We start from the raw sequence: 13540 nt of genomic DNA on the forward strand, positions 1-13540 counted from the left end.
TTAATAGGCTTTTGTAACACCCCTGAATTCCCGTCCTTTACGGTTTTGATTTCGTACAAGGGTCGGAAATTCGGGTGTTACAGCTTTTTACCCTTGTTTGGTCATATGACCTCTAAATAGGTCATTGTTACTGATGCTCTTAGCAAAAAGTAACCATTAAGTTCTAAATAGGTCATTCCTCTTATTTTGCTATTCAAACAAGGAATTATTCCTCCCTCTAAATCCCTCTCTTTTCTTTCCCTCTATTTCCTTTCATCCAAACACATTCTTAAGATTTTCAGACTATTTTAAATAATATCAGAGTCAGTCTTATACTAGACGAACTAACTTTGTTTTCCAACATACGGTCCCTACATAAAATTACACTTATACGTAGGGATGCAGGCGGGGCGGGTCTAATAGGAGACCCGCCCCATCCCCGCCCCATCGGGGCGGGGGTGGGTCCCGATTTGATGGGTCATGGGGCGAGTACGGGTATAAAATTCATACCCACCGCGGGGATTGGGATGGGTTTTAGGTGATACCCGCCCCACCCCGCTTCAAGAAAGGTACAAATTTTGGGATACCCTAAATTTATTTTTAAAAAACTTTTTTCAAATTTCTGGAAACCTTGAATTATTTTCAAATTTTCTTAAAAATTTTAAAAAACCCCGATTTATATTTTTAAAAAAAAAAGTTTCAAAACCCTAAATCTACTTTGGGCCTTTGAAATCCCGTCTTCTTCACTGCTGGCCGTCATTTGCTTCTTCTTCACTGCTGCAGCCTGCAATCATCTTCTTCTTGAAACACTCCCATCTTCTTCAATCTTGTTGCCGTTATCTTGCTTCTTCTTCACCATTCACGTTGAGACATCGACAAGAATCCAGACCACTGTCATTCTTCTTCTTCTTCACCATTTTTAATTAGGTAAGTTTCTTTCAGTTCATCACCGTTCTTCTTCTTCTCAATATCTTCTTCAGATTGATGCTATTTATTTTCCTTGTTGCACATCGTCATCAATAGGTAAGCATCAAAGAACATCGTCTCTGTCTTATTCCCCATTTTTTGATTTTCATTTCAGTTTTTATTTTCTCAATTCTTCCATTATTTCTTTAATGGTGACAATTATTACTATAAGTCATATGCAAGTATATCAATGCCAAGTAGCCATGAGTCATGCCTTCTTCTTTAGCCTCTCTTTCCTTTCCCTCATTTTTGGTATTGTTGTTTAAGGAAAATATAATTGTAAATTTTTTTCTTTTAAGGATTTATTGTTGTTTAATTGCGAGTGATTTGAGCTTTTAGCTGTGGTAAATGGTAATTGCTTCAAGGTCTAGGAAATGATTTTTCTACCAAAATTGTGACTTGTTCTTTGGAGCCAAAACTCATTGATTACATTTGACAATGCTTATGAAATTAAAATTTTTGTGCTCTCAACGTTGAAGATGCTTCTTTTTTCCATTAATTTTTTTTTGTTGGTTATTATGTGTATCTGTAATCACCTTGTTCTTTTTTCCATAATTGTATTTTCATTTCAGTTTCTAAGTGAGAAACTGAGGATTGAAGTCATATGCAAGAGTTCTTCTGGAATGATTAATCTTGTTCTTTTTAATCACCTTTTAGTTCTTTAAGATTTTAATCATTTTGTTATTTGTTATTCATGGTGTGTGTTTGTGATTATTGATAATGCTTTGTATCTCTCCTGAGAGTTATAGGGGTTAGTGTATGCATAAACATCTTTTTATCTTACTTGTTAGATAAATATGGCTTCAAACCCATCAACTACTGCAAGTTGTACTCCTATTAGCGTCGATGAGTATGAAAGTCCAGCACATCTTGTTTCTGATCCTAACGTGTTACCTATAACAAGTAAGCACGCTTCGGCAGTTTGGAATGATTTCAAGAGAAAGAGAGTTGGTGGGGTAGAGAAGGCTGAGTGCAATCATTGTAATAAGCTACTTTCCGCCGGTGCAAAGGCGGGAACTTCTCATTTGAAGGACCATATTCAAAGTTGTCGAAAGCGAATATGTCAAGATCTTCGGCAAACAAGATTATTCGGTACACAACATAATGTGAATGATAATAGTGATTCTTTGACTTTGGCTCCTTATGAATTCCGTCAAGAAGATGGAAGAAAGGACTTGGCCGAGATGATTATATTGCATGAGTACCCCATTAGCATGGTTGAGCACTATGGCTTCAGGAAGTACTCTAAGACTTTACAACCTGGTTTTAAAGTACCGTGTCGTACCACTACTAGGAAGGATATAATGAAGAGATATGAGGATGAGAAGGACAACATTCTAGCTTTGTTGAGGAAAGTCAAAAGTCGAATTTCATTAACTACGGACATGTGGATTGCAAGTAATCAAAGGAAAGGCTATATGGCAGTCACTTCACATTTCATTGATAATGCGTGAAAGTTGCAAAGTCGAATCATAAGGTATTACTATCAACTACTAATTGTACTTGTGCTAACATACTTTACTTACCTATTTACTTCTGATGCAATTATTTTTTTTTAACTAGGTTTCTTTATGTCCCTGCCCCACATAATGCCGAGGTTCTTGCCGATGCATTAAAACAATGCATTCAATCATGAAACTTGGATTTGAGATTGGCATCTATCACAGTAGATAATTGTACGACTAATGATGCTATGATGGACATCATAAAGGACTCTTTCCCATATGGTTCTCTACTTTTGGATGGTGAGTTCTTACATATGCGTTGATGTGCTCATATACTTAATCTAAATGTTCAAGATGGGGTTAAATGTTGTAGTGTATGATGGAGTTAATCGAATAAAGGAAAGTGTTGTGTTCTGGACTGGTTCTGATAAGAGAGTGCAAAAGTTTGAAGGTGTAGCTAATCAATTAGCCTCCGGTTACAAAAGGAAATTAACCCTTGATTGTAAAATTCGTTGGAATTCAACATATGAAATGCTTTGTGTTGCTATTAATTATGAGGAAGTGTTTGCTGTTTTAAGTGGTCGAGATAAACTATACAAAAACCCACCAACTCCTGAAGATTGGGAAAAACTTGGGAAAATATGTGAGTTATTGGAAGTGTTTGCTAAACTTACCCTTGATTTCTCTGCCTCAAAAACTCCTACGGCTAATATTTGCTTTTCTAAAATTTGCAAACTTAAAATTACTTTATCTACTTGGCTTTCATCTCCATATGATTATGTTGTGAAGATGGCGAAAGTAATGTTAGAGAAATATAAGAAATATTGGGATAGTATGAATGGTTTGATGGGAGTTGCAACTATACTTGATCCTAGGTATAAAATGGCTCTTATTCGATTTTATTTTGCAAAGTTATTTGATAAATATGAGTATGATAGAGAGGTTAGTAGAATTAGCAATCTATTAAGGAGATTAGTTGATGAATATGAGTCTAGGAGTGAGAATACTCAAAGTAAGAGGCAACTACCTTCCAATTTAGCAAGTGGTGGGAGTTCTTGTGATGATGTTGATATGGAAGAGTTTGCACAATTTCTAGAGCGAGACAAAATCAAACTTATGAAAAATCGTATTTGGACAAGTATTTGGAAAATGCTAACATACCACTTGAAGATAATTTTGATATTCTAAATTGGTGGAAAACAAATGGAAGCACATATCCCGTTCTTCAACAAGTAGCACGGGATATTTTGAGTATTCCTATTTCTACGGTTCTATCCGAATCAGCTTTTAGCACAAGTGGTAGAGTTCTTGATCCTTATCGTAGTCGACTACTACCTCAAGCCGTTGAAGCTTTAATGTGTTCTCAAAATTGGATTTGGGCTGCCCTCAAAAGTAAGCATTAATCCTATCAATATTGTGTAATTTTTATGCATTGATAAATTTTGGTTATAAAAACATTTGTATTTGCAGATTTTGGAGAATTCAAGGACAAGAATTTTGCTAAAATTGTTGGAGAGTTGGAAGAAGAATGCGAAATGAAATTTGATAGTGATGAGATTATTCTGGATTGATTTACTTTAGATGATTTTGAGTTGATGTTGAAACTTGAAATACATTTATTTTAGACATGTATATTTGTTTGAGAGTTTGGTTATGTATTTGTTTGAGACTTCGGATATGTGCTTGTTTGAATTGAGACTTTGGATATGTAATTGTTTGAGACTTTGGATGTGTTTTTGTTTGAGACTTTGGAGTTTGGATATGTTTTATGGGTTTTAAGGACCAAATAATTGAATATAAATATGTGGCACAGATGGGTATTAAGCGGAAATTTAATGGGTGGTGGGGCGGATAAAATAGGTATTAGACGGGGATGGATACCTAGATGGGTGATGGGGCGGGGATGGTATTAGGTACAAACCCATCGGAACGGAGACGGAGAAAAAAATTATACCCGCCGCGAGAATGAGGATGAAGATTGCATTAATAGATGGGAATGGGGATGGTAATGCCAATACCCGCCCCACCCCACCCCGTTTGCATCCCTTCTTATACGCTAACAATTATCCTCACTTCCTCGGTCCTTAGGATTCAGCAACAAACAAGGAAAAGAAGAAAAAAGGGAAAGTCAAATATAGAGCTCGAAGAAGAAAAAGAAGAAAGAATTCCTCCTCTTCTTCTTCTTCTTCTTCTTCTTCTTATTATTATTATTATTATTATTATTATTATTATTATCAATTGTTACAGCCAATTAGGCTTCAGGACAGGTGGGTAAGGTTCCTTTCCTCTGCCCCCTTCTATTCCTCTTTTTATTTCATCTTTCTAAGCTTTACCTTTCTTTGCCTTCCAGGTTCTTCGATTTCATAACAATGACTCATATCCTTTTGAATTTTTATTTCTGTTTTTCTTTTGTTTTCTTTTTGTCTGCCTTTCAATACATAACTATAAGAAAAGGAAAACCCTAATTTAGTTTTATTTTTAATTTATCAATCGATCTGCTCTGATTTAATTGATACTCCATTTGCCATTTAAAGTGCGTTGCCTTAATTAATCCAACGTGGTAATCAGAGAGAGAAGGATCGGGAAAGAGCTCAAGCTCGCAATGGCAAGAAGGGTGCCAAGAAAGATGATGGCTTAACCCCTGAGCAACGCCGAGAAAGGTTTTCCCAATACTGCCCCTTTTTTTCATTTTTCATTTTCACCATTACATTTCTTCCAACTTCCCTCCATCCTTTCATACTTTGTTTTTTGAAAAAATTAATGAATTATTTATCAATTTATGTATGTAGGGATGGAAAGGCACTACAAGAGAAGGCGGCTAAGAAAGCTGCCGGTTCAGGCCAAGCTAGTGGTGGTGGAGGTACCAGCACCAAGAAATGATGCCTCTATTTCCTCCTCTTTTTTTTATTACTAATATTCCCGGAATAAAAACAAATTAGTAGTACCTACTGCTTTTCCTCTGTTTATTGTCATGTCATCTGTGTACCTGAATCTTGAATATTGACCCATAAGGTTCTTCATTTCACTTCTGTTTTACCTTATATCTTTTCTTTCTTACCTAATTGTCTTGCTAATTGTACACTCTTATAGTGATGTTTTGGATGCTATCTTCATATGCATTCTTCTTGTTGTCTATGTTCTCAAATATAGCGCATTACTTCAACATGCTTTGTAAAGCTCAATTGATTGGTAAAGGAAGCAGCTCTAGATTACTTAACCTAGGCATTATATAAAGAGCTGCTAATCAAAAGAAACTTTTGTTAGTGCATGAATATGAAATTTTAACCACTAACCGGCTAACACTTATATTTGAAAATGTAAACCTTTTAATTTTGGGATTAGGCAAGTACGTAGACAGAGTGATGGGGATAAACTTGTTCTTCTTTAGGCTAGTTGTCATGCTTTTGTGTCGGGAATGATGTGAACTTCTAGCATATCCAGTTTGTGAGCCTAGTTATCAGATTGGTTAGGCTTCAAGTATGTCAACAATACTACGTTAACATTATGTTTGGATAACATTTTTGGAAGGAAAAGAAGGAAAGGGGAGGGGAGGAGACATAAGTGTGTCTTCCTTTCAAATTTTTCCAATTTTGGAAGAATTCGTTTTGTTTAAGATGCAAAGAAATTTCTCCTTCCAATTCCCTTCCCCAATTCAAACTTACTGTAAATTTTGTCTTTCTTTTTCTAGTTACCTCTGTGATAAAGTAGGCTTGCATACTGGCTTATAGTTAACTCAGGACTAGAAATTAGCTATGTGTCTACGCCAAGTTGCTTTCTGTAATTTTTAACATTAGGAGAACCTTTATGTGGATCAGTTTTGGTGTGGGTCCTGCAGTGATTGACTATTGTTTCATGCTAGAATCTTATGGAGATTTATTTAGGGTTTTTTTGGGAGGCATATTATGGTTGTGTGATGTATTGGGTAGACCCTCGTGAGGGTTATTATTGAGAGTGGCGAGCAAATTAACTTTAGTATCTTTATCTTGTTGTCTTCAAGTGAAGTTAAGAAATGCTTCCCATCTTCTCAATTGTGTGAAAGTAGGCCACATTGACTGAAGTGTGTAGATTTTTTGTGTTTCTTACATCACTCAAATACACATTTCACCCAATCCTTCCACACCCCTTATAGCTAATATCCTGTTCCTTTGTTTCTTTCTCTCATTAGTTTGACCATTCCCTTATTTTCTCCTTGGGCTATTATTGTTCATTTGTTTGTATTTACTCTTGGATATTCGTCCAGAGGTGACAAGAAGTTCAATTGAGATTTGAGAATCTGTGATTATAGTTGTTGAACCTTGAAAATGCTGGTACGCACTGATTTTATTTCTTATTGTATCCAATATCAGTCATCAATTATTGCCTTGGTCTTATGAGCGTGGAGATCAGACATCAGTGCTTGAAAGTGCAATTGTGAAATCAGCACACTTGAATGCTATCTACTGCCTACTGAGCACTGGCATACGCCCCGGAAGGCCGGAAGAAACCATCTGTGACTCGCTGCTCGCTAGAGCTCCTAGGGTTGGGTTTTAGTTTGTGTTAATACTAATTGGATTAAAATGTTGATTTATTAAATAGGTTCTTCTAACCGAATCTATTTCAACCCTTGTATGACTTACTTAAAATTTTTTTTTTAAAAATCTTAATTATTAACATTTCAAAATATTTCTTAATTTTCTTGAAAATTATTATAGTAATAGTTTATCTTCTTTTTTTAAAAAATTTTTGTTCAATTTTTTTGTAAGTTTTATTTTTAAATGGGTTTAATGATTATATTTGGACTAATCTTATTCTAATGTATTTAAGAGATTAGGTGAAATCAATATATTTAGTTCATTTGGGTCAAAAGTAATCTAATTTTTGTTATATAAGATTGATTTGGGATGAAATTATTAAATTGAGTCTGGTTTACTGGTTTGAATTAGTAGTTCTCCTGTTTGATAGGAACTGGAAGGAGTTGTTTGTGAGTTTGGAATTTTGGATTGGAGGCGTGTTATATCCTGTTCCTATCCCCCTTTATGTGTGAGTTAATGATGAATTTTTGAAAAAGCTGAGCGAAAAAAAAAATGAATTGAATAACCGAAAAATCAAACTAAGGTTTGGGGCTGTTCGCAGTTACTAACTGCGAACAGGTCAAAAAAGACAAAATAGCTGTTCGCAGTTACTAACTGCGAACAGCAAAAAGACAAAATAGCTGTTCGCAGTTAGTAACTGCGAACAACTATTTGACCTAAAAAAAAAAATTTTTTTTTTTTTTTCTGTTCGCAGTTAGTAACTGCGAACAGCTATTTTGTCTTTTTTGACCTGTTCGCAGTTACTAACTGCGAACAGCCCTAAACCTTAGGTCTGGAAGTTTCACGCTCAGTTTTTGAAATAGTTTGATTTTTCGGTTATTCAATTCATTTTTTTTTTCGCTCAGCTTTTTCAAAAATTCGTTAATGATGTTATCATGTAGGAGTACTGGAGTAGTGAGACTAATGACTAGTGAGCCCATGATGGCTAACAAACTTGAGGTGGCCCAGGCCCAGCCCTTACTATCAGTATTAGGAGTATACTTTTAGCTATGTATTGTAATTTGTAAAATTGTATTGATATGGATGACTATTGGAACTGATAGATCGATTCATGTAGCCGATTTCTTTTGGAATTACGTCTCTGGCATGTTGGATTGTAATTTTTTAAGTTCGGTAGCAGCTACAAGACAATTTATGGGAAATTGAACTTTTTTTAGTAGAGGTAAATTTTTTATGTCATGTTTGGAAATCATGATTTCATTTTGAAATTTGGAATTGGCTCAAATTTATTGTTTGGCAAATTAAAAATTTTCAAATTTGGATTTGGATCAAATTCCACCATTGTTTTTAAAGTAGTTAAAGTTGAGAATTTGAGAATGACTATTCAAACCTTATCATTCTCAAATTCTTCATTTATGATTTCATAATTGAAATCTATAATTTAAAATGAAATACTTGTTCCCAAATAATATATTAGAAGTTTTATTTGTTGGAAATGGAGCAAAAGTGTAATATGGAAGAATATTGTAATTCAGGATATAGGAATGAAAATGGTGTAACACATTGAAATAGGGTTTGAGTTATTGAATAATGAAATGAAGGACCGACGTACGGATGCATTGTATGTCCACACAATGTTGTGAGTAGTAATTGTGTTTTGCTTACAAATGGAGGATGAAGCAACGTAATAGTCAGTCAAGTCAAGGATTACGTATATCAAGTTGCGTAGTAGACAATTGGTTTGAGCCTGAGGAGATGGAGCAGGTACAAGTTACAACAACTCGGTTTTCATTTCAACTAAAACTACTTCTATTGAGAAGAGCAATTGACAAATGACAGTACGTACGTCTGGCCTGTGGGCTGTTGAACAGGAATAGGAATAGGAATAGGAACGAGAAAACACTCGCGGTCTTCTCCAATCTCCGGTTCTCCTCTCCACTATCAAACACGACGCCTTTTGTGTGTTGATTTTATATTAAATTAAATGAACTGTTTTCCACTACTGTTGAAGAGTATTTTTGTTTCTGTATACTCCAGTTGGTTGTTCTTATTAGAGCTTTATCAACTATTGTTGGTCAAATTCCATGTACACAAGGTCGGAGTTGTTGATTGGTCAATACTGTGACACCTCTTACTTTTTTTTTTATCTTTTTAAATTATTCTTCTTGTTTTTATTTCATCCACTCATTTATTTTGGGAAATTTTGTTTAAAATAATTCCACCTATTGTCCATCTGATATGAATAATTCTACTTATGATTATTTCTAAATAATCCAATCTTTGTGTATTATTTGCTGACAACATCTTTTCACATTTTAACCAGCTATTAAAGACACCTACCACTCAAGAGGAGTAAAGTTAGAACAACGAAAAAGCATAAGGGGGAAGAAGTGAGTGTAACGGCTGATAGGTACCTACAATAGCATGTTAAAATATAAAAAGGGATGCTGTCATCAAATAATATACAAAGGTTGGATTATTTAGAAATAATCAATAGTAGAGATTATTTACAGCAGATGGATAATAGTGGGATTTACTTATCTAGGTATTTTTTGCATGGGGTACTCATTTATTTATCCCTAGTTTCTTGCATATTAGAATATGACAAAACAAAATGTAAGCATCTGCTTATTATTTACATGTTCACTTGCAAATCCATGATACTTATATAGGTTGGCTAAACATTCTAAACCGCATACCATCTTTTTGAGTTATAATGTTGTATATAACACAATTATTTGATCAAATGATTTTCTTTGCATAAGCTGGTTTTGGTGCAATTAACAAAAACGCTATTTTCTTGTTTCTTCATGCCCCATGAACGAACAGTCGAATTTAGGAGAAGGGAATACTACTGAGAGTATTTCTTTTTCTTTTTCATTAATAATTCCCTGAAGAAATGGTGAGTTAGTGGGTGAGAGAAGTGGCTTTGGCTTTAGGAGGAGGAGGAGGAGGAGTATACTTACTGCAAACTCAACATCAGAGTGTCTTAACTGTCAATTCCAATCATTATGGGATTGGGACCAAATTTGGAAACCTCCTTGGTATTTAACTTACTTTCCCCCTTTGTTTTTATAACTTATCTTGGTTTTAATATTTGTCTCACCACTCATCTCAAGAGACACCTCTGATGCCATTAGGAGTTGGGACAGCCTAATTAAGGAATAACTTAATGTCTTAATTGAGCCTATTAAGGGTAATCATATTAATTAACTATTCTTATCTGCAAAAGCTGTTCATTATTTGGTCATGCTTGTTGAGCAAATTTCCTTTATTTTATTTACTAATAATATAATCACTTCTAATAAGTCCTAACCTAATAATAGTTTTCAGTGATAATATTAACAATCCTCCTTGTTTTGCTTCCTAATATGTCGATAAGTAGTGATTACATATAAAATTATTTTTGCTATTTTTTAATGATACTTTTAGCTGTTATGCTGGAGTAAGCTATAATTAATTGGTGGGGAATAACATTTATAATTGAAAAATGAAAATTAAAGGACCCTGACCCTTGGGGGTAAATTCATCAACTTTATGGTTGCTTAATGTTGTATTCAACCTAGTAAAATAAAAAGGATGAATAAAATGAAGTGATGAAAAGTGGAATGAGATGACAATATGACATGTGGATGTTATGGAAACTCACATGGTGGCTAAATATAGGAGGAAAAAGGGACAATTAAATACTTCAGTTATTGGCATGATTATGAATGTAAATAAAAGGTAGCTATGGTCTGAGGTTCTTGGATAAAGAATACTAGTATATATGCTCCCATCAGCTTAACATACAAGGACAAGTAAGCTAATAAGAAATGAGTTGTCACTTTCTTATTGGTCATAGATGGGGACATGGAATATGGCTGGCACGACTTCGTCCAAGAGTCCATCTGCTTTTCTGCCTTCACTCCCTCTTTAATCTTTATTCATTAATTAGATCTAACTCATATATAAACCCTTTCCTCTCTTTGAATTTTAATAATTGCTTCTTAACTGATTCTTGTCTTATCTAATACAAGTTGCTTGCTTGCTTATACTTTCCTTGCTTTTCTTTATTTTCTCTTTGAAATTCTTATTCTTGTGAATATATACAACCTCCTTTGCTGCTGCATGGAGGATCGCTGTTTAGAGTTGGAAAACTCCATGCAAACAAAGATGCCACCTCACTTTGCTTTAGATGAAATTGTATCCAAGTCTCATCTCTTGGGTGGTGATAGTGAATCCAATTCTTGTACAAATGACTTCAATTCATTATCCTTTACACAGATAGTAGGTTGTAACCAATTTGAACCCACTTGTGAATACACAAAACATAATTTGATCCTAGACCACAATACTGCAACTGTTACTAGTTCTGGCCTTGATTTTACATTTCCAAGAGCCTCTACTTTTGTTAATTTTTTCAAGTCTTCTGCACTTACTGATCCGCTTAGTCAAACATCCCCTGATTCTGCTGCTGCTACTCCTACCAACCTTTCTGGCTTAACCTTGTCCGAACCACTTGGCCGCTCTACTCATGCTTTTCTAGCTGATCCCTTGCTACAGTGTGGCCATAATCAATACCTTCCAGATGGTCGGGATCAATGGTTAAGAATGAGCGAGGACTATTCATTAAAAGTTGGGAGTAATGAATTTAGACTGAGTCCTACTAAGACTCGGCCAATGAAGAAATCCACTGGAAGAAAGCTGCAGAACTTGCTCCACTCTCACAAGAGCTCATCGCCTACAGGATCTTCTTCATCAGCAGCATCGGGAAAGTTGTATAGGGGAGTACGACAAAGGCACTGGGGAAAGTGGGTAGCTGAGATCAGATTACCAAGAAACAGAACAAGGGTGTGGCTTGGGACATTTGACACAGCAGAGGATGCTGCTTTTGCTTATGATACTGCTGCTTATATGTTGAGAGGAGAATATGCGCATCTAAATTTCCCAGATCAGAAGCATCTACTCAAGACTAATTCCTTAAATGGAGCTACAGCTGCCCTTCTTGAAGCAAAGTTGAAAACCATATCTGAACAAAATGGATTGAATTCCCTGAAAAAAACAGGGGATCTTATTCCACCGTCATCCTTGCTAACAAATAACATGTCGGATCCTAATTCGACTGCAAGCAGATCGTCCAGCCTAGTTTCGATGAGGAAAGAATGGCAATTTGAGTTGGAGGGTAAAATGATTGGAAGCTCTCAGATGATTGAGATTAACAAAAGAAGCCTTACTGAAGCTTCATCAGATCCGAGTCTTGATGCAGTCCAGTTAAGTAGAATGCCTTCCTTAGACATTGATTCCATCTGGGATGCTCTTCTGCTTTCTGATACTACATGAACACAATTTTATTCAAAAAAAATTTATAAATTCTGTGTCTTATTTTGAGTCAAATAACTTGTGTTTTTCTTTCTTTGATAGTTATACGTGTTTTCACATAAACATGGATTTGTAGCATAATTATTACGATTCTTATGAAACGAGATTTCTCCATCTATCTATAAGCTTTAGAATTGAAAGATATATATTTGTTGGGTTTTTCCTTTTGGTTATGGAGGTTTCCTTTTAATTATAGTTGTGTAGAGTTGTATAATATAGTTGCAAGTCCGTAGAAAGTTCCTTGTTACTATTATGTTTTTGCTCATTTTTTAAAAAAATATGCAATAATATAATAAAGCAATACAAGATTGTTAGTGTTGGAAAACAAGGAATAATAAGATTAGGGGCTAATTAATAGAGCTGAGCTTACTAAGACTGGCATGAATGGGCAATGGGCATGGCAGACAGACGCAAGTCTAAATGAAAACGAGGGGATGTATCTTGCAGTTTTCTGTTGAAGTAGTTGGTTTATTCAGTTCTAATACTATAGTCTACAGTTGATTGTTCAATGAGGGAGGATTGAGATTTGTCTGGAATATAGATGGAGCTGGTGGGAACTTATTCATTCAACAGCATGAGCCATGCCTCATTAAGTCAAAAAGCTCTTTTTCAAATAAAAAAATATTCTCTTCTTCCTATTTTGATTGCAATATTTGTTTTTAAAAGCTTTCATCTAAATTTGTGTAATGTTACAATTTCAATGGAATGAAGAAGTATCTTGTTGTTTCTATTCTCTCCTTACTATTTATATACTCATTCCTTTTTTAAAAAATATATTAATTTCAAAAATTTTCCATATATAATCATCCATATATTAATTTCTAAGACCTTGTCTAACTTTATTTGATCCAACTCTATTGTGAGATTTTAATTTTTGTAAATTTTAAATTTTATAGATTTAGATGGTAAAAATAAAAATAGTTTTAAGTATGATAATTTTTAAAAAATTTTAGACTTAGATTTGATCCTACATCCTTATGTATGCAAAATTTAGAGTATTATTTTTCAGTTGTATCTAACTATAATCCTTTAAACTTTTATCATTACTTGCTATCAATTCAAAGTATATTATGCAATTAGTTTATCAGTTCATGTTCTCACTACTAATGACTGAGTTTGATTTCAGATTTTGAGCTCTTAAGAGCCAAGTCCATTATTAAATAAAGTCATCAATCACTTTTTTTATATTAATGTATAAATTAGTCAAAAATTTACAACCAAGGGTGGTAAAATCTACTCTTATCACCCCCTTCCAATTAAGCTAAGTGTAAGAGCTTT

General features: G+C 34.5%; 3 protein-coding genes across 3 annotated transcripts; all 3 read left to right on the forward strand.

Moving 5' to 3' along the window:
- The first annotated feature begins 2641 nt into the window (after positions 1–2641).
- LOC130825879 (zinc finger BED domain-containing protein RICESLEEPER 3-like) lies at positions 2642–3961 on the forward strand. Its single transcript, XM_057691329.1, has 4 exons — positions 2642–2690; positions 2764–3528; positions 3675–3782; positions 3861–3961. Exons 1-4 carry the CDS (start codon positions 2642–2644, stop codon positions 3959–3961), a joined length of 1023 nt encoding a protein of 340 aa, XP_057547312.1.
- A 419-nt stretch (positions 3962–4380) lies between these two features.
- LOC130825880 (uncharacterized) lies at positions 4381–5431 on the forward strand. The gene is made up of 4 exons (XM_057691331.1): positions 4381–4661; positions 4741–4765; positions 4947–5050; positions 5180–5431. Exons 1-4 carry the CDS (start codon positions 4381–4383, stop codon positions 5268–5270), a joined length of 501 nt encoding a protein of 166 aa, XP_057547314.1. The 3' UTR covers positions 5271–5431.
- A 2245-nt stretch (positions 5432–7676) lies between these two features.
- Positions 7677–12377, forward strand: LOC130825085 (ethylene-responsive transcription factor RAP2-13-like). Its single transcript, XM_057690124.1, has 2 exons — positions 7677–8123; positions 8437–12377. The coding sequence occupies exon 2, from the start codon at positions 11012–11014 to the stop codon at positions 12221–12223; it is 1212 nt and encodes a 403-aa protein (XP_057546107.1). The 5' UTR covers positions 7677–8123; positions 8437–11011; the 3' UTR covers positions 12224–12377.
- Positions 12378–13540: the final 1163 nt, after the last annotated feature.

The sequence above is a fragment of the Amaranthus tricolor genome, chromosome 10 (assembly GCF_026212465.1).
Source record: "Amaranthus tricolor cultivar Red isolate AtriRed21 chromosome 10, ASM2621246v1, whole genome shotgun sequence".
NCBI lineage: Eukaryota > Viridiplantae > Streptophyta > Magnoliopsida > Caryophyllales > Amaranthaceae > Amaranthus > Amaranthus tricolor.